General features: G+C 36.7%; 2 protein-coding genes across 6 annotated transcripts in view; one reads left to right on the top strand and one right to left on the bottom strand.

The window, feature by feature from the left end:
- LOC576686 (formin-like protein 6) overlaps window positions 1-21,590 on the bottom strand; it is a 34,513-nt gene that overhangs the window by 6,979 nt on the left and 5,944 nt on the right. The window contains exons 2-8 of one of the 2 annotated variants that reach the window (XM_030973167.1): window positions 6,835-6,886; window positions 6,000-6,197; window positions 5,279-5,463; window positions 4,151-4,253; window positions 3,265-3,285; window positions 1,001-1,154; window positions 44-242 (exon numbers count right to left, since the gene is read on the bottom strand). In XM_030973167.1, the coding sequence (XP_030829027.1) occupies window positions 44-242; window positions 1,001-1,154; window positions 3,265-3,285; window positions 4,151-4,253; window positions 5,279-5,463; window positions 6,000-6,197; window positions 6,835-6,870 (896 nt within the window). In that variant the 5' untranslated portion in view covers window positions 6,871-6,886. The remainder of the gene's footprint in view (window positions 1-43; window positions 243-1,000; window positions 1,155-3,264; window positions 3,286-4,150; window positions 4,254-5,278; window positions 5,464-5,999; window positions 6,198-6,834; window positions 6,887-21,590) is intronic. The other variant, XM_776967.4, reaches the window with a different exon arrangement.
- On the top strand, window positions 7,175-20,597 carry LOC115919423. Of its 4 annotated transcripts, none has more exons than XM_030973164.1 (6): window positions 7,175-7,401; window positions 10,782-10,878; window positions 12,228-12,381; window positions 14,740-17,906; window positions 18,389-18,499; window positions 19,384-20,597. In XM_030973164.1, exons 1-6 carry the CDS (start codon window positions 7,369-7,371, stop codon window positions 19,659-19,661), a joined length of 3,840 nt encoding a protein of 1,279 aa, XP_030829024.1. In that variant the 5' UTR covers window positions 7,175-7,368; the 3' UTR covers window positions 19,662-20,597. The 4 variants fall into 4 exon arrangements, with proteins under 4 accessions (XP_030829024.1, XP_030829023.1, XP_030829026.1 ...); XM_030973163.1 differs by having other exon boundaries at window positions 14,737-17,906; window positions 19,384-20,596; XM_030973166.1 differs by lacking the exons at window positions 7,175-7,401; window positions 10,782-10,878; window positions 12,228-12,381 and adding an exon at window positions 13,312-13,572 and having other exon boundaries at window positions 19,384-20,596.

Here is a 21,590-nt window from a genome sequence, read left to right as displayed (position 1 = left end):
TTTTAAAAAACCAAACATCAATGAAACACAAGATTATGCTTACTGTGCTGGTATTTGCAGAACATCTGCCCATCTTCTAATACCAAAGCTTAGCTGGCCGCAAGCATGCTTGGCCAGGGTATGTGAGTTGTTCCACTTATAGCGTGCTACGGCCACTCTCTGCTTACGTTCTAGCAGCATGTCTAGCTCAGACTCCAGCCTGTACTCGGCATCACTGCCATACTTGCCGTCAAAAATACTTGCTGTAAAGGTAAAGGTAAAGGATATGAATTGAAATAAACAATAGTCGTGCCTTCTTCCAGGTATGCTCGCCTTCTCATCTCTGTAGTTATAATAATATTAGTAGTTCTTATATAGCGCTTTTCAGGACCGAAGGCCCTCTTAGAGCGCTTTACAGATATATATTATTACCCCGGTCATCGGATTCAGGCTTACCCGCACATAATGTATGCATTCTCCACTCCCGAGGAGCATTCCAGCCAGGCGTCATGTTATGTTATGTTATGTTTGCGGTAGCATTGGCGGTTAAGGTCACATGACACAATGCATTACTGCACACAACGCCGACTTTCCTGATATCCAGTGTACGTGGTACATTCTGTTAGCTCTGCAAATGTACAGTTTCTTGTGTTACTGTAGAAACAGACTTGTTAAATTTCAATAGGGTTTACTTTATGGGACTTTTAATACCAGGTAGACAATATTGTTACTTTCCTTGTCGCCTGTAGAAAACTGATGAGAGACAAACATTTCTTAAGAGGATGTGTGAGACCATAATACCAATAAGATATCTTGAGAGAGAGAGAGTATGACATCATAATCACATGGTAGAATAATACGTTTGGACATTTTACATGATTTAAGCCTAATAATTCCATGACTTTTCCCCCCTTTTTTTAATGTATTCACAAACTCTAACTGATTTGTGTGTCTAAATATTTTGCTTTCACTCAAAGCAACATTTTATTCCTTTTACATGATCCTAGATATATCCACTCACCAAGGGTAGCATCTTGTTTCTCATATAATCCTTGAAGGCTAGTTTTGTCTGTCTTTAATGCCGTTACTTCGTTAGTGAGCAATGTGAACTGCTGGCTTAGAGCTGCCAATTGCTTCTGGTGAATCTCCTGCTTATTGAGAGCATCCATGTATTCCTGGAAACAAAAAATAATAATAATTAAATTAATTAATTTAAAAAAAAATTAAACAAAAAAATTATTTATAAAAAAAAAAAAAAAAAAAAAAAAAAATCAAATTTAAATATCGATTTATTGACCATGATATTCAAACAGGCCGATACAAATTGTACGAGAATGTAAATTATTATAAATCATTTATTCAAAGCCAGACGGATATTATTTCTGTGTAAAATTGTGAAAACTTGTAGAAGTTGACACCCTTCTGGCTCCAAACAGACAAAATTATCTATACCTTGTTATCACTAAGTATTTTCACTTGCTATACTTGTCTCAATAGATCTTCCATATTCTTACATCACCAACACCATTAGAAAGTGTCAGTGTTAGCTTCAGAATCATTAATAATCCTAGATGCATGGATATTTCTGTATTTTGTAAGGATTTTCAAACCAGAACAACCAGTAACACATTGAATATATAGTCATGTGAACAACGGTCCTTTTTCCTGGACAGGAGGACTACACAGTAACTTGCTAACTCCTTCACTTCTTTTAAAAAAAGAGAAGAAGAAAAATTAGAAAAAGAAACACTAAGAAGAAAAAAATAAAATAAAATGTACAATGCACACTGTAGGAAATATTTCTAAGTCCATTAATATACCAAATTAAGTACCGATTCAGCAAGTAGAGTCACAACAAGGCATTCATTTACTGGAGGAGAAAGTAATAAGAACTAACTATGAAGTAATGGTTTTATATAGAAAGTGAAAGTGAATAGGCCTACTAAACAAGGCAGATACATAAAAAGAACTACATGTATCAGTCACAAGATATGTATTGTGTTTTCAATGTGTAAGGAAGTATGATGAAATAAAAACTAAGTGACACTACTTCAATGCACAAAATTGAAAATGAAAGCTATGTACATTTAGTTTATACAAATAATGAATGTAAACTTGATCTGGCATTTCCTGTTTTGATTTTAACAAATTAATAATAGATCCTATGACAAAGTGATGAAATACATGTACAATTGTTTTTTAATTCTTTTAGAGACCTTTTAACATAAAAATATATGCAGCAATCATAGTGCATTATATGGATTGCAGAATATGGTAGGCAATATGTGTTTGGTAATAAGGAATGATGATGATGATGATGATAAGCATGCATACTACAATGTGTCTCAAAATAGATTAAAGTTGGAGAGTCCCCCCAAATATTAATTTGAAAAAATTCAAAATGTTAATTTTTTGAGACGCACTGTACGTATTATGACAAAAGCGGTGTATTTATGAAGTTGAGTACTTGTCTTTACAATGTTATTCCTGAAGAGGGGATTACAACGGATTTGTGTAGTCATTGTATTAGCATTATCCTTTACTTTTTGGCACAAAATTGCATTCATATTGCTACGCCATACCATCGTTGGCTCAGTCAGTAGAGCGTCCGGTCCGCCTCACAACTGGGAGGTCGTGGGTTCGAACCCCGGCCGCGTCATACCAAAAGACGTTAAAAGACGGGAGTTGCTGCTACCTTGTTTGGCGTTCAACAATAAGGGATATAGCAACTTTGATCTGGCGCTGCTCAGTGCCTGCCAGGCTCACAATCAGTTGGGCAAAAAGAATTTCCATTTTCTGTTTAACTTAATAAAATTTGGAGTGGACTTTAAAAGATTGTTATTATTATTATTACTGAAGGTCAAATCTGATAATTCTGATAGCATGCATGTCTGATGTCTAGCATGCGTAGTATGAATCTACAAGCATCATACATCTTTTAAAGGGTCTTTCTGGGCCGCATTGCATAACACTTAACATTGATGATGGTAATGGTAACTACCATGGAAAATATCATTTGATTGGCTAATGAATGATGTTGCAATGGTAGCTAACATTGATGCCAAAGTTACCATTAGTGGAAAATTTATGCAAAGGGCCCTGGCTGTTTTACATTTACTGGTATAGAAAACTGTAAAAACAGAATATCATATGAACAAAAATAAAAAATGTATCAAACATGTGTAATCCGATAAGATAGATAATAGAAGGAAAATGATCCATGCCATGCATATTTAATAGAGGGTGATGTAGAGAAATTTTATGGCTATATCTCATCTCATATACCTGTTGTTCTTGGCCGCCGAACTTTATGTTTAAAGAAGAGATCAAGACACAAAACTACATAAAAAAGGGGCAAACATCAACTTTACATGATAATAAATATAGCAATCGACACAGACAAAACAACCTACAGTGCATGTATTCAACACTGTCAGTTAAGATTAAGTCCAAATACCAGCATGTTGGTTGAGTGCATCTCATATTACAAGGGACACATAACTTGTAAACCAAACAGTTGTCTAGTGTTACAATTTCATGTGCAAGAATAGTTCTTTAATGACACTGTACAAGCATTCAACAGTAAACCAAAAATTTACTTCTATGGTTCTATCACGTTGCACACGATAGTAGAACAGACTTAAAGGGGTGTAGCATGAGGAGACTATATATCTTTCCCATGCAGTTGTCCAAAAAAAGGTGTAGATGGCGTTAAACAGTATTTGCCATGCTACACCCCCTTTAAACGTTGATACTTTTGTAATCACTGTTTGGATAGAGTCATCTTCACACATGTATAATTCACATATATACTGTAGGTAAGAAGTGTGGGGAAAACACAAAGTAAGGGATAAGTAAAACAAGCATAAACTTCATAATGTACATGCACATACATTTAAACAGATCTCTGTGGAACTTCAGATAATGATAATGAAATGACAATTAAAGTACATGTAAGACTTGCTACATTTATGCACTAATTTACACGTAAATTGACTACAATAATTAAAGGCATATTTGCATAGGCAGTGTAGATTTTTTTTATTTTCATCATTATTTTGTTTGTGTGTTATGTGTTTTGGTCATATTTGCCAATCAAATTATAGAGGTCTGTGCTCATTAAATGTATGCTAGCAAATTTTGTGTCCCACAACTTCATTGAACACTTTACCTGTTGTTCTTTGCTCATCTGTGCATCAAACTGTTGTTGAGACCACATCTGTCGCACTGATGTGTTGTGCTGCAAGTTCACCACATCTTCATATTCTTTTTTCCTATGCAAACAACAACAAAAATGTATAAAATAAGTAATATTTGTTTCTTTTTCAAAATCAAGATCATGTTTATTATCAGTTTCAATCTCTAGCACTATTATTTCTTGATTCCTTTTAAAATTTGAAGAAGAAAGCATGGTAAAATACCAGTTAAAAAAGCGGGGGATGATAAATTTGCCAGCTAACAGTACAGATCACTTGTTACGTTACTCCGGAGTAATAATAAATGAAAGTTTGAGTGCTCCTGGATTATGCTAAATATGTACCCAAACGCTGAGAAAATCATTTTTTTTATCCTTCTTCTTGCTTTGGTTTTTACAAGAGCTGTCTCTTTTCACCATCTTATTGACATTCAAGCTCCATCTACCTTTAACCTGTGAAAGCCTTTAACTCATTTTTATTCATGCCTTGATCTTCCCCTTCCACTATCTTTTTGCTCCCCCCCCCCCTATTTTATTTTATCAGTCTGTTGATTTTGTATGTATATTGTTGTAATCAAACTCTATAAGCAATGTTGTTAAAATGATATAAAGTAATAAAATGCCTCGTATGAGGAAAAGAGAAGAAGAAAAAACCTGTAACCTGTGTACTAACATGTCATGTGACATTAAAGGTAAAGACCAGTTATGGTCATGCGATTGTATTGTGAAAGAAACGTTGTGGAATGGATCAGAAAAAGTTGATCATCTAGCATATAATTATTGGTGTGTACTGCAAGGTTCTGGAATCATCAAAATGACAAGAAATTTGGCCCAGTCTTGGGTAAAGTTACAAGCACTGTACACAGAAAGATGTATATGGGAATACGGACACGTGCGCGACACGTGCGTTTATCTCTCACACACCAATAGATAAACTAATTTACCAAATATAACAATTAGTAGGCGGTTTCCCGGCAAAATTTGTATCATCATGTATTAGTCAAAACATATTCTTTCACATGATTGGTAATAAGAGCTTCCATTTCATTTTGTGAAATTGGGGCGTTTCCAATACTGGTCTTTACCTTTAATGAAAGTACTTACGTTTGAGCATCAAGTTGTTGATGCATAACCGTCATTGATTTGACCTGTCCGTCCACCTTCTGGCTCTGTTCCTTTTTCATCTGATACTGCTTGAAGACGTTACGGCTCTCAAGCATGGCAATCTGACTATCAAGCTCAAGGAGGGAGTTCACCAGCTCTTCAGTGATGTCAGCATGCTCGGGAGTCTGATAAATCAAGAACAGAAAACAGAATGTCATGAAATGTGTCTCAGTGGGTATACATGTAGAGAGAAGGACTCATAATTAGCCAGGATTTGACTGCATTTCTATGTGATGCATGTCATTTTCTTAAGATTGTATGAATATACAATAGCTGTACACAATATCAAGGTCCAAGTCATAGTCTCTAAACATCCAAAACATCTGATAAAGCTCTGAATGAGACAGTTGCAAGTACGATTATACCCAGTATTCTAAATCGTATTTTTAAATTTGAAGACTACTGGCCGTACATATAATTCAATTGTGATTAATTTTTCAATAAAAAAGATCAATCTATTGGAAGCTTGAATGCCAATTCTTAAGGCCCATCAAGAAATAGAACAGGCCATGTAATGTCAAAGAATTAAGTATATGTAAGCTACAATCCCACCAGAACTCTCCAGATAATGCCTGTATTATTTCCTTTTTTCTCATGCAGATCTATCTGAAAAAAAGTTCCAAGATCCAACAAAATGAGATGGTGCACATGAAACACTTACTGCTGTCTGTTGTGGAGGAGGAGGTGGTGGTTGCTGTTGTACTGGTGGTGGCCCTGTCGATGTACTCATCTGCATAGATTGTTGGTGTACATGTACTTGAGGTTGTGCTTGTGGTTGTGGTGGTGGAGGGTTAGCTCTCTGTGGTTGAACTTGTTGTTGCTGAGGTGGAGGTGCCTTAGGAGGCTGTTTTGGATATGCCTGTAAATTATTAAAGGTAGAGGGACAATGAGATATGAAATGAATGTGATGCCATCATGCTGATTTTTGCATTTCATTCTTATTGTACCCTCCAAAGTGCACTAATATTTCTCTCAGTAGTACATACTGTACATTCTTCAGTGTAGGAAGATTGTACAATGATAATCTGTAAAACAGATTGCCTTATTTTCATTTTCTCTTCACTTGTTTAATATCTTCTGAATATTTAAAATAAAACAAAAATAAACTAGAATTACCAAAATCATATCCCTTTCAAATGAATTAGGGCTGCGACGTGTAGTCGAATGCTTGAGTACCCGCACGGTACTCTATAGACAGATGTAATTTCAATTGACAAATACAGTGAAAAAAATAAATGGGGGCTCGGAGCGAATTAGCCCCCAAAAGTGATAAAAGAGCCCCCCCAAAAAAAATTTGCATAGAGTTCAATGCAAAACAGATTAAAGAGTGTTATTTTCATGCAAGCAAGCTTGAAAAGTATATAGCCCCCTAAATTGTTAAAGTATTTTTTCCCTGGACAAATAGGTGAAAGAGTCGAAACTAAAGACATCCACATCACCAATGCTGTGATCTCTAGAAGATCTCCAAAAGATCAAAGACTAAGAAAACAACTTACGCTTGGGCCTTGCTGAGCTGAAGATGCACAACCCATCTTGAGTCACTGCTGCCTGTTAAAAAGACAAGTTGACACATGATATAAATAATTAAAAAAAGTGAACTGAAATTTCCTACAACCTTTGCTGCAGGATTTAGGTGTCCATATGCGTGTGTGTGTGTGTGTGCACTTGTAATGACCGTCAATCGGGGAGGTTCATATGAATACACAACTTCCAACTGTGGAGACACAGCAAACCGTGGAGCTCCACAGTTGCAGAATCATTAAAACGAGATTTAAATCAGCTTTGGGACATCTCAGTAGTACCCCATCAACGTTCGGCTGCGATTTAACCCCATCCCCGGTTTCCCACTTTGGAGTCATAGCTTGCAGCCTGAATATGTGTATTATTTTCCGATCTCAAGAATAATATCAAGTGAAGAGCGCCAGCATGAGGATACACACTGCACAGTCTGTATCTTATTAGATGCAGCGCATGCGCAGTGCTGGTGCAGTGCACCTTGCGACGTGCCTGTTAACGTATATGGACATGTCATGGCGGGATTAGTACAGCCACAACTGGCAAAAGTAAGTAGAACTAGTCTAGATCTAGAAAGTTTACTTTCATTTTTAATCCAGTCTAGGCCCATTAATATTCTATCAACTTTTTAAAGAATTCCTTAGGCCTATAGATCTAGTTCTATTCATGATATTGGGTACAAAAAAACTCATAGTCATACAAAGTCTAGATCTAATCTAGGTCTAGATCTAAGTAAGATGTAGATCTAGGCCTAACGTTAGGCCTAGACCTAGACTAGTACTACTAGTCTAGGCTACTAGTAGTAGTAGATCTAGGTCTAGTATAAGTTCTTCTTAGGCCTAACTTTAGAGTTAAACTAAAGGAATATCTAGTAACGTTAGATTCGAACTCGAAGGTCTATTTCACATCAGCCAGATTTAGCCTAAATGTGTGCATGGGAAATGTGGAGCCATAGGTCTAGGCCTATCTGTATATAACTCACATGGGCCAGATGTGTATAAATGTGTGCATGGGAAATGTGGAGCCATAATAATCTGGGTCAGATGTGTATAAATGTGTGCACGGGAAATGTGGAGCCATAACTAGATAGATCTACATGGGCAATATGTGTTTAAATGTGTGCATGGGAAATGTGGAGCCATATAGGGTCTATATATATATTACACATGGGCCAGATGTGTATAAATGTGTGCATGGGAAATGTGGAGCCATATATATATATATATATTACACATGGGCCAGATTTGTATAAATGTGTGCATGGGAAATGTGGAGCCATATATATATATATATATATAAATTATAATGGGCCAGACGTGTATAAATGTGTGCATGGGAAATGTGGAGCCATATCTCTCTCTCTCTCTCTCTATATATATATATATTACACATGACCCAGATATGTATAAATGTGTGCATGGAAAATGTGGAGCCATGTTTAACTGAACTATTTAAGGTGGATTGAAGATTTATAAATGTGTGCATGGGAACTGTGGAGCAATTATACATGGGCCAGATTTGTATAAATGTGTGCATTGGAAATGTGGAGCCATATCTATATATTTTATACATAGGCCAGATGTGTATTAATGTGTGCATGGGAAATGTGGAGCCATATATATATAGATCTACATGGGCAATATGTGTTTAAATGTGTGCATGGGAAATGTGGAGCCATATATATATATATATTACACATGGGCCAGATGTGTATAAATGTGTGCATGGGAAATGTGGAGCCATATATATATATATATATATATATTACACATGGGCCAGATGTGTATAAATGTGTGCATGGGAAATGTGGAGCCATATATATATATATATATAATGGGCCAGACGTGTATAAATGTGTGCATGGGAAATGTGGAGCCATATCTATATATATATATATATTACATATGACCCAGATATGTATAAATGTGTGCATGGAAAATGTGGAGCCATGTTTAACTGAACTATTTAAGGTGGATTGAAGACTTATAAATGTGTGCATGGGAACTGTGGAGCCATTATACATGGGCCAGATTTGTATAACTGTGTGCATGGTAAATGTGGAGCCATATATATATATATATATATAATGGGCCAGACGTGTATAAATGTGTGCATGGGAAATGTGGAGCCATATCTATATATATATTACACATGACCCAGATATGTATAAATGTGTGCATGGAAAATGTGGAACCATGTTTATCTGAACTATTTAAGGTGGATTGAAGATGTATAAATGTGTGCATGGGAAATGTGGAGCCATATATATATATATATATTACACATGGGCCAGATGTGTATAAATGTGTGCATGGGAAATGTGGAGCCATATATATATTACACATGGGCCAGATGTATAAATGTGTGCATGGGAAATGTGGAGCCACATATATATATTACACATGGGCCAGATATGTATAAATGTGTGCATGGGAAATGTGGAGCCATATATATATTACACATGGACCAGATGTATCAAATGTGTGCATGGGAAATGTGGAGCCATATATATATTACACATGGGCCAGATGTGTATAAATGTGTGCATGGGAAATGTGGAGCCATATATATATATATATATATATACATGGGCCAGATTTGTATAAATGTGTGCATGGGAAATGTGGAGCCATATATATATATATTATACATGGGCCAGATGTGTATAAATGTGTGCATGGGAAATGTGGAGCCATATCTATATATATTATACATGGGCCAGATGTGTATAAATGTGTGCATGGAAAATGTGGAGCCATATATATATATATATTACAAATGGGCCAGATGTGTATAAATGTGTGCATGGGAAATGTGGAGCCATATATATATTACACATGGGCCAGATGTGTATAAATGTGTGCATGGGAAATGTGGAGCCATATATATATATTACACATGGACCAGATGTATAAATGTGTGCATGGGAAATGTGGAGCCATATATATATTACACATGGGCCAGATGTGTATAAATGTGTGCATGGGAAATGTGGAGCCATATATATATTACACATGGGCCAGATGTGTATAAATGTGTGCATGGGAAATGTGGAGCCTTATATATATATATATTACACATAGGCCAGATGTGTATAAATGTGTGCATGGGAAATGTGGAGCCATATATATATATATATATTATACATGGGCCAGATTTGTATAAATGTGTGCATGGGAAATGTGGAGCCATATCTATATATATTATACATGGGCCAGATGTGTATAAATGTGTGCATGGAAAATGTGGAGCCATATATATATATTACAAATGGGCCAGATGTGTATAAATGTGTGCATGGGAAATGTGGAGCCATATCTATATATATATTACACATGGGCCAGATGTCTATACATTTGTGCATGGGAAATGTGGAGCCATTTATATATTACATATAGGCCAGATGTGTATAAATGGGTGCATGGGAAATGTGGAGCCATGTTTATCTCAACTATTTAAGGTGGATTGAAGATGTATAAATGTGTGCATGGGAAATGTGGAGCCATATCTATATATATTACACATCAGCCAGATATGTATAAATGTGTGCATGGGAAATGTGGAGCCACATTTATTATTGCATATGGGCTAGATATGTATAAATGTGCGCATAGGAAATGTGGAGCAATCTATATCTATTGCAAATGAGTCAAATATGATAAGATGTGTGCATGGGAAATGTGGAGCCATGTATTTACATGACCCCCTTGATGTACATCATAATGGATGTGTTTCATAATACCTCATGATTTTAACAAATAATATAATAAAATTGAGCATGGATATGAGTAGCAATATTTTGGCAAATTCCAGTATGATAAGGGGGAGGATGTGGGGGGGGGGGGTGTAATATTTAGATATTTTCTTCCAGCTTGCTCACAGCTGTGTATCTGCATAATATTACTAATATTTACTTGACCTGTTTCAGAATCGGATTCTCAGAAGTCAAACCAGACAGACAGTTCCAGATATTTTTAGTGAAGTTGATCCTGAAGGATTTACAGTGAAACAGCTGCCTGACAAAGGTGAGTGAGGTTACATACATGTACATGTAGATTGTATTAATAGTGAAAATTCACTGTAGCATAGATATCTAACATTAATATGCTCAATAAAATATTGATTCAGAGCTAGACTATGCAAGGAACGCCTGGTATGGTTCTTTGATCACACCTCATCGCCTATTGTCTGAAAATCACCAGCTCTTTTCAGAGTAACTTTGATACCCTTCGCAGTTAAACAGGTCAACTTCTTTAGTAAAATCTATACCCTTTCTGTATATTTCATTAATTTCATGCAGTAGAATATTTGATATGCTTTCCCCCATATTTTTCTGTTTTTATAATCTTAATTCAACACTTAATTGCGTGAAGCAGTCTTCAATGGCAAAGTGTTGAAAATAGAATCAATTACCACTACTGCATTTTCGTCTACAAAATACTCAATAATCTAGCCCCTTATTTAGAATCTTTTGGTCATAATCGTCCAGTTTACTTTGTTACTTGTCATTCTACCTTAAATCCCTTATTTATCCTGAAACCAAAGACTGAATTTAAAAAACGTTCTTTTTCTTTCACTGCTCCAAGCATCTATAACAATCTACCGACTCATATTCGCACGGCAACTTCACTCCAAATGTTAAAAAACCAAATTAAGTCACTCCCTCTATCACTTTAATGCATGCACTGGTACCTAATGTTATATCATGACTTTTACCATAAATTAGTTTTGTTTGTTTGTCTGTTTGCAGTTGTGTAGTCTATTTTACGGCATGTGTATTTTTTAAAATATTTTTTTGGTCATTTTTCTTTGTATCAATAATATCTTAAATGTTTAATATTTAAGGCCTTCTGTTCATTTTGATCTAGTTTTTATTTTTTTAAAGCTTTTTTTAAAATGTTTTTTACAATGTATTCTATTTTTTTGTAAATATTTGTATGTACAGGGCTCTTTTGTAAAGCAGGAGGTATTAAACTTGATTTGGTTAAGTGTTTAAAGGTTAGACCTTGAAATGAATTTTAATGCCTCCTCATGGGGTTGAATGTCAAAAAGTTTTTAGAAAATCTAGAGAAAACGTCATGTTCATCATGACATGCATGACATTGTAATTTAATATCTGCAGCATACTAATATTAAATACAATGTGTTGCTTACAAGTCTGCTTGATGGCAATGTGACCAAAAAGACACACAAATGTTATTTAAAACTCAACCAATTTTGAAAATAAGTGCCTTCTTACAAGTACGAGTCCGAGTTACTTATCACACCTGAGCATTATCTTAAATGACAGACAAATATACTTGTAACATCATATTCACAATGTTCAAACTCGCATGATTGATCTCATGAAGATTATGTATTTCTTCAATCACAGGTAGAGCAGTCTTTACCACCAAAACGTTTGAAGAGGGAGAATTCCTTTTGTGGTACAGAGGAGATCTGGTAACCAGAGATGTGGGGGAACAAAGAGATGCAGACTGTGAAACTTGCTTCAGATACTTTTTCACATGGAAAGGGACGAAATGGTGGTAAGTCTACATACTATGACGACTTGATTTATTGAAAAGTATATTTTGTAATGATAGGTGTTGAAAACAAACCTAAGGGTATATGCTTATGACGTAGTCGTAAACATGTGGGTTGACAGGGCAACATATTTTCTACCAGTGGTTTTTGTTTTTTCCCTAGAGAAAGATCGAAAGCTAGTCATATCTGTCAAATTCTATTCCGTGCTTTTGAATAAACCCGTGGACTGACCACATACAGTACACATACATTTTTCTGCAGAAAGTATCAATACGGCAAGGACAGCATAGAACAAATATGCAACTTATATTCTTCTCTATCTATTCAAACCTGTTTTAGCTATCATACAAAAAACACACAATCTTACCAATGACAATTATTCAACCTTGTCAGTCCAACAGATCATATTCCATTTTGGAGAGCATAAAATGAGAATATAAAACAATATTTGGTACAAATATTGGATATAAAAGAAAGGTGCATTACACTGAAAAGTCCATGTTTTTTTTTGTACACTCCACATTTCATCTTACAGATGAAACAGATTCGGAAATTTCTATGCAACTTGCACCACCTCCCTCTCCCTCCAGTGAAGTTTTAAATGATGAAACAGATTCGGAAATTTCTACGCAGCTTGCACCACCTCCCTCTCCCTCCAGTGAAGTTTTAAATGATGCTGGTTCATCAGTTCCCTGCAATATGTCATCGGAAGACTCTTTTTCTACTCCCCCTTTCTTCTACACCTCATCTTCACTTCAGTCTGATATTACTTCATCTGTTCATTCATTACTTCCCCTAACACCTCCCCGCACCCCCCAATCAACCCCTCACACAACCCCTCCCTCAACCCCTCTCCTAACCCCTCTCCCAACCCCTCTCCCAACCCCTCCCTCAACCCCTCTCCTAACCCCTCGCTCATCAACTCATTCAACTTCTTCATCTGCTTTGTCTCCTCCTCTCCCTTCCCATCCTCCTAATTCATTTCTTTCAATGTCTGTTGTCCAGCGTCATCCTCGCATTGTAGCTGGATTTCTCATTTCGCTACTCCTGCTTGTTGTCTTTATACATCTTCTGCTTTTAATTTCTGTTATCCTTCTTTGTTAAATGTTCATCATTCATTTTGTAATTTCCCAAATTTCCTCTTCTTTATAATCTGGGAAGATGATCTGAGATGGGCCAACATATGTCAAATGGTAAGATTTATTGAAAAATCATTTGAAAACTTGAGAACAAAAATCATACAGTTGGTAAACATAATCTTCATTGAGGATGTAGTTTTCAATGCACAATTCAAACCCTGCATTGGATTTCCTGCTTTCTTTGCTCATTCTAAAATAATATAACACTGCATACATGTTTGGTCCGTTTGATATGAATTCAGGTTTGTGCTAGTAGCCACTTTTTATATTGTATTCTTTATTTGCTTTTTGGAGCTACGTTCCACTTTTAAAGATTAGATAGATTATTTTCTTCTTTCCCCCCTCATTCTACACGTCTGTTCTTGTTTATCATAATGCTTTTTTTCCTTTTTCCCATGCTATTTTTTAATCTTTCCTCATCTCTCCCTCCCTTCTTCTCCTTGGACTCATCTTTCTTCTCCGCATGTTCCTTCTCCCCTGCCGAAGCCTTCTTCCATCTCTCCCACCCGGTGTAAACATCTTGTGGATAGATATGTCCGAAATTGTACATTTTCCCTTTAGTCTGTTGCCTCTCCTTGCCCTTTCCCCAATTTGGTCGCTTCTCTCTCTTTTTTGTTATTTTTGTTATACCATGTAATGTCTTTGGCTCTTGTATTTCAGAGGGTCTTGAGAGGATATATTTTGTTCGCAATGCTGTTGCCCATGGCTTGTAGGGCGTGTCGTTATTCGACCTTTGTGTTTTTTTTTGTTTTTTTTGTTATTTGTATTTATATTGAAAAAATCTTCCACGGTTAGTTCGTCGTCTTTTTTCGCCTCGGTACTCTTGTCTGATGCACGGTGACATTTTGTAGCATTACAATTTTAAGGCAAATCTTGTTTTATGAAAAGTAAACATATGCATGTTTAAAGTTCATGATATTGGTTATGATTTCCAATGCCTATTTGTAATGTTACCTATTTGTTTCCTATGTTACTTGTATTTCAAATTTCCTCCTAAAATTAACCATGCGTTAACAAAAATCATGACTGTAACGATTCTTCTTTGAGTGATACCCTACTTGAAAAGTAACAGTTAATCAAATAATATCTGACAACAGAGAAAACCTAAAGTGAAATCACAAATTGTAACCCACATATACTTGTATGTTTCAGTGATTCATTGTAATTTTAAACATTGATGAATCTAATGTTTTCATTTTTTTTCAATTTCATTTCCAGTAGGGATGCATCAGTCGAACCAACTAAACAACAACTGGGACGACTCGTCAACCATGGTTGGAGGGGTGAAGTCAACAGCAGAATGAAGATTAGAGAGAACCCTCACAATGAACCAGAACTGGTTCTCTTCTCATTGAAGAAAATCAAAGAAGGTGAAGAAGTGTTATATGATTATGGGGTGGGAGATAATTTTGTATTCCCAAGTCCTACTCAATTACACAGTGGAGTCCAAGATGAAAAACCTGAAATTCTGCAAAATTCTGCAAACCTCCCACCAGACCCAGAAAAAGTTTGTTCACCATTCTCCGAGCCTGCCACACAAGAACTAGTGGAACCAGATGGAAACTTTTCACAGTCCAATGTTCGAGCTGATGATGATGAAACATCTGAAGATCGATGCAGAAACCCCCCTAATAACGAAACAAATTGGGAACCATCCCCTAAGCCTGCCACACAAGCTTTAATGGAATCAGATGGTAAGATTTCACAGTTCAGTGTTTCAGCTGATAATGATGACACATGTGATGATCCATGCCGGAACCCCTCTAATAACCAAGAACATTGGGAACCATCCCCTGAGCCTGCCACACAAGCGTTAATGGAATCAGATGGAAAGCTCTCCCAGTTTGATGTTCCAGTTGATAATGATGACACATGTGATGATCCATGCATAAACCCCCCTAATAACCAAGTGCATTGGGAATCATTTACTGAGCTTGCCACACAACCTTTAATAGAACCAGATGGAAACCTTCCACTCTCCAATGTTCTAACTGATGATGCTGAAACATCTGATGATCTATGCAGAAACCCCCCTAATAACGAAACAAATTGGGAACCATCCCCTGAGCCTGCCACACAAGCTTTAATGGAATCAGATGGAAAGATTTCACAGTTTAATGTTTCAGCTGATAATGATGACACATGTGATGATCCATGCATAAACCCCCCTAATAACCAAGTGCATTGGGAACCATTTACTGAGCTTGCCACACAACCTTTAATGGAACCAGATAGAAACCTTTCACTGTCCAATTTTCTTGCTGATAATGATGACACATCTGATGATCTATGCAGAAACCCCCCTAATAACCGAGAGCACTGGGAACCATTCCCTGAGCCTGCCACACAAGCATTGATGGTACCAGATGGAACCCTTTCACAAAATATTTTTTCAAGTGATAATGAGGACACATTATCTGACCATAATGATGATAGTGATGATGATCCAGACTATGTCTGTGATTCTCAAGGAGATTCTGACTCTTCAGGGAAGACTTCATTAAATAATTCTCAAGCATCATTGCCTAAGGCTAAATGTACATCAATAAATGGCATCACTCGATCACTGAAATCTCTGTCATCAGATCAGTCATTGGAGGCATCATCAAGATATGGAGGCATTGATGCTGACCATGAGGGGATAACTGTGATGAAGACCAACAATCAAGGAGGGCGAAAATATGACAAGGTAGCTTATTGCATGATGTGTGAGAAGCCCCACAAAAAACTTCCTGATCACCTGCGGTCACAACATTCCAATGAAATAAAGGTGGCTCAATACATGGCAGCAACGAATCGAAAAGAAAAGGATAAGCTATTGACATTGATAAGAAATAAAGGAAATCACATGCACAACTACAGGGTCTTCGAAAAGGGTCATGGAGAGCTTGTGGTCGTATATAGACCTTCTTGTGAAGCAAAGCCCCGTGATTATCAGCCTTGCAAAGATTGTTTGGGATGGTTTGCGAAAGCCGAATTGTGGAAACACCGCTGCATTTTGAAGCAAGAAGAGCCGGCTAAGGAGCAAAAGAAAAAACGAAGAAGACTATTAGCACAAGGTCGACTCTTGCTTCCACCAGTGCCCTGCACATCAAGAGATTCTATAACACACAAAGTACTGAGTGGTCTCAGCGATGATGAAATCAAGGCCTGCATTCTAAATGATCAGTTGATTCTAGAATTGGCCAAGGTGTACTCTAAGAAATTGGGCCATGACGAAGAACAGCACAACCACATCAGATGCAAGTTACGAGAACTAGGAAGACTTGTACTTCAGTTTAGACGTTGCAGCTGCAATGGCAAGGCAAGTCTGACTTCCCTGATATCACCAAATGGTTTTATGACTGTCTTGAGTGCTGTCAAGAAAGTGGCAGGCTTTGATGAGGAGAACCACTTGTTCAATACACCAAGTCTAGCACTTAAGCTGGGACATACCTTAAGAAAGGCTGCCTTTGTGCTCCTGAGTAAGGCTTTGATGGACAGAGATGGGGATGACATGCAGAAACTTGTAGAAAAGTTCATCAAGCTGCTGGACACTTGTTGGGGATCTGAAATCTCTACTCATGCTCTACGAACTTTGTACCAGAGGAAACGAAACCAGCCCAAACTCCTACCCCTAACGAGTGATGTTGTGGCTTTGTCAAGACACCTAGAGGTACAGGCTGAACTTTGTGTAGACAAACTGTCATCTGGGACCGCAATCGAAAACCATAGCACATGGAGAGAACTCAACAAGACCATGCTGGCTCATCTCATTGTGTTTAATAGGAGGAGACAAGGGGAAATCAGCAAGATGACTCTTGATGACTACAATAAAATCAAGAAAGGTGAATCTCATATGGTGGAAGGACAACTAGAGATGCTGAAAGACTGGGAAAAAAATCTTGTAAAGTTTCTCTGGAGAGTTGAGGTAGTAGGAAAACGTGGCAGGACAGTGCCGATCCTTGTGACAGACTCCATGAAATCATGTGTAGACACCCTTGTATCCCACAGGGAGGAAGCAGGTGTAAACCCAAGCAACAAATACCTGTTCGCTGTAGCCAATAGTGACACTACATCTCATGTTCGAGGGTCAGATGCTCTCCGTGAGCTGTCAGAAGCATGTGGAGCACAAAATCCTTCAACACTTCGATCCACAAAATTACGGAAGCATGTAGCTACCATGTCACAACTAATGAGCTTGAGGGACCATGAGATGGACGCCTTAGCAAACTTCATGGGCCACGATATTAGGATACATAGGGAGTATTATAGACTGCCAGATGCTGCTATGCAGGTGGCCAAAATATCAAAGATCCTGTTCGCCATGGAGGGAAAAGCTGGGAACCCGGTCCAGCTGATTGGCACTGCAAAAAGTCTGGATGAGCTTCAAATCAAGTTAGATGAAGGTAAATGATGAGGGTAGAATTATACAGTGGGGATCTCAATCCAAACCCTAATGAGATGAGAAACATCATGGCGAGGGATGAGTGGGATGAATAACAAACCATGTAGCATGTACTCATTTTAAGAATCAAGTATTTCTGATTTCCACTCAACTTGACAATTATCAAATACAAAATATGTAAATTGATAAACATGCTGCAACATTATTGAATTAATGAAAAGTGTTGTTTTCAAATGAACCATGCAGTTAAATATTCCTCACTATATTGTTCACTTGTTTGTTTCAATTTATTTAGATTAGGGGTAATTAAGGCATTTGTTTGACTCGATCCACACATGTGGCATATACCTGGTGCCAATTCTACCATGTTGTATTTAGAAATAATTGATTATATTCTTTTGTTTTAAATTACAAGTATGTTTTCTTTGCAGTTGACCCAGATTTTCTTTTTGGTGAATATATTGATTATTATTTTATGTACAGAGATCGACACTGGAGAACAGGGACCTGAATCATGTGATGACAATTGTGACAGCGATGTTGATTCTGGTGATCATGATGTCGAACGTCAGCTACCTGGATGCTCCCAAAAAGGTATGACTTTAAGTCCAATGAGAGCATCTAAAAAATTTCTTTTTGCAAACCTAAATGTTAATTTTGCCTATTGTACCGCACTCTCAATCATCCTCAAAAGCCAAAGTGAAACCAAACTTTTTCCTGTTGAAATCACCACGTACCAATATTTGTGCATTTTGAATTGTTAAAAATTATAGCAATTATAATTGTAATGTAGCCTCACAAAAAGGCTGTTGCCAATGACGGAGAAAATCTATTAGTGAATTTAATTGGTCTCTATATCTAAACTTCTCTAAACTAAAAAAAAATTGTGTACATACAATAATATAGACTCAGAAAGTATTATGTGATCGTGGCCCTTTTGTTCTAGACTGGGAGTCAGGGGTTGTCAAGGTAATAAAAAATGTACTTTTTTTCATGCACACAGCAATCACTACAATATACTAGGAAATGGATGAAAATGGAGGCAGCCAGGAGCCCCTCCCAAATAAACCCAAAACTGAGCTAGATTAGCAAAATAAATGACCAATAGAAACCGGGTAGAATATGTGAAACATAACCCCATCTGTCATGACACTGTCAGATAATTTAAAGACTTGTTTGTGCCCGACTCCCCTAAACGGTAGATGCCCATAATTTCACGAAATATGAGCTTTACAAAATTATATGATGGCTTTCTTCCCGCAAAAAAAAATCGTTTAAGTGTATTCCTCCCAGGATCACACTCTATTCTGCATCACTGCAAAAGAGGATTTAAATATTCTTCCTCTCCTTCCATCCTCATAACAGTAATGCACTCTTCAAGTTCATGGGTCAGAGACTCAGAGAAACAGTATGTGATACTGCATTTATTATTCTGCATAGTATAATTGCAACATTTTTTTGTTATTGTCTTTCATTAGGTACCAAAAGGCAAAGGAAAACGCAACATGTACTGGAAGAGGTTGATGAACAGCCAATAAGGAAGAAACGAAAGACAGCATGGAGCGATGCGGAAAAGTCGGCTGTCCAGAGACGTTTAGGAGCCTTTATGACTGTTCATTCTAAGCTACCTGGCAAGAGAGCGATAGACGAATGCTTGAAAGCTGAAGCTGTGCTGAAACACAGAACGTGGGTCAACATCAAAGACTACGTAAGAAACTCGAAGGTTACCAAAAGCAGAAAAACACAGCCTTGGTAAAAACATTCCCTTTAATATCAAATCACCATTTTTATATTGAATACACACATGCTTTTGTTTTGAGTCACCAAACTGCTGAAAATGCTCATAAATTACAAGGCATGTTCTTGTTATTACAGTCTAAAATGTGTATTCTTTTATATTTGGTTTCTCCATGTATTCATAAAATGTTTACCCACTCTACTGGCAAAGGATTTGTTATTTTGAGGTTTTATTATCATTTTTGTAGGCATCCGGCAATTTGTAATTGTGTTAGGGTCTTAGTGGACCTATGCTTGGCCACTCCCAGATATCAATGACAGGGAGCATATCGTTTAGGCAACATGTACTGATTACAATGAGAATTTTGCAGCATGAGTTGGAAATATCCTATTTGAACAAGAAAAAAACCCATAGATTTTTTAACGAAATAAATCAGTGGAAGTTGTAATCAAACAGTCAAGTATTTGTATTTACATACCATAATGGCAGCATAAGAAGGCAGTAGGGGAATTGACTAGTGTAATGCTTGTACATTTGTGACACAATTAAAACTTAAACAACATTTATTATGAGAACACGTTCAGTATAGTGTATTAATATCATCATCAAGGGAGAGTGCCCTTATTATGTGTAAAGGGTGCCCCTTTTCATTTTGGACAGAACTTGTGTTGTTTCTGATATTATTATGGGGTTGTACTAAACACTCGGGTCGCGGCGCGCTGAAAAACACTCGGGTCACGGCTCGTTTGGCCATCTTTTTTTAAGTGTCTTCAAATCGGCTTTTTAATATAAGGGGGAAATCTTATTTCAAATTAGCGACTGTTTTTACACTCGGGTCGCGGCTCGCTGGGCCATTTTTTCAATGATGTCTTCAAAGGGGATGCGTGGGGAAATTTACTTTAAAAACGAAGTTGTAAGTTGTGATTGTTTTTTGTTCAATGATAGACAAATAAGAAGATTATAATTAAGGCTGACATCGGAAAAGACAAATATACTAGGTGGGTAAAGTGGATTTTAGATAAAGTGTAATAGTACATAGGTATATGATCTATTAATATGATAGAAACAAGGAAGAATGGATACAGTGAGAAGATGAATTGTGGGAAATTAAGAACTACCAAGAGAGGAATACAAAAACAAAGAATGAAAGAATGAAATGAATATTTCCATCATTCCTTGTAATATCCTATCAAGTTTTATTCCTCGCTTTATTTTCATATTTGTCAGTCTTTAAAAAATATTCTTTCTAAATTTTATTCTACCCCTTTATTTCTCATCTTTTTTCTATCATGTAAATCTTTATTTCCTCCACTCTTTTCTTTATATCTTTATCACTGTTAAATCTGGCCAATGAATTCTTTCAATTCCCTTTTTATTAAATATTTGTTTTCTTTCATTCTTTGTTTATGTAATCCTCTCTTGTTAGTTCTTAATTTCCCACAATTCATCTTCTCACTCTATCCATTATTCCTTGTTTCTATCAAATATACAGTTCATTTCCCTTGTAGTATTACACTTTCTCTAAAATCCACTTTAATCACCTAGTATTTTGTCTTTCCCAATGCCAGCCTTAATTCTAATCTTCTTATTTGTCTATCATTAAAAAAATAATAATCACAACTTCCAACTTCTTTTTTAAGAAAATTTCCCCACGCATCCCCTTTGAAGACATCATTGAATAAATGGCCCAGCGAGCCGCGACCTGAGTGTAAAAACAGTCACTAATTTGAAATAATATTTTCCCCCTTAAAAACCGATTTGAAGACACCATTTTGTTTAAATGGCCAAACGAGCCGCGACCTGAGTGTTTAGTACAAGCCATTAATATGGGATAGTGTAGAGATAGAATTTGTACACTTTTGTTTAATTAGCAATGCAGTAGTTTGTGCAGATTTAGTATAATTGTGGCAAAAAATAGAGGGGGAGTCAATGATCAGTGCCCCCTTT

Source organism: Strongylocentrotus purpuratus, unplaced genomic scaffold (assembly GCF_000002235.5).
Source record: "Strongylocentrotus purpuratus isolate Spur 01 unplaced genomic scaffold, Spur_5.0 spur5_scaffold_6, whole genome shotgun sequence".
NCBI classification, from domain to species: Eukaryota; Metazoa; Echinodermata; class Echinoidea; order Camarodonta; family Strongylocentrotidae; genus Strongylocentrotus; species Strongylocentrotus purpuratus.
Note: the sequence above shows the minus strand (reverse complement) of the source record. Positions and strands in the feature narration are given on the sequence as shown.

Excerpts from the sequence above, each read along its gene's own strand:
- LOC115919423 (XM_030973163.1), top strand. The coding sequence starts at position 7,369 with ATGGCGGGATTAGTACAGCCACAACTGGCAAAA. Across the intron at positions 17,907-18,388 it reads TCAAATCAAGTTAGATGAAG|AGATCGACACTGGAGAACAG; the intron begins GTAAATGATGAG and ends TTTTATGTACAG. Across the intron at positions 18,500-19,383 it reads ACCTGGATGCTCCCAAAAAG|GTACCAAAAGGCAAAGGAAA; the intron begins GTATGACTTTAA and ends GTCTTTCATTAG.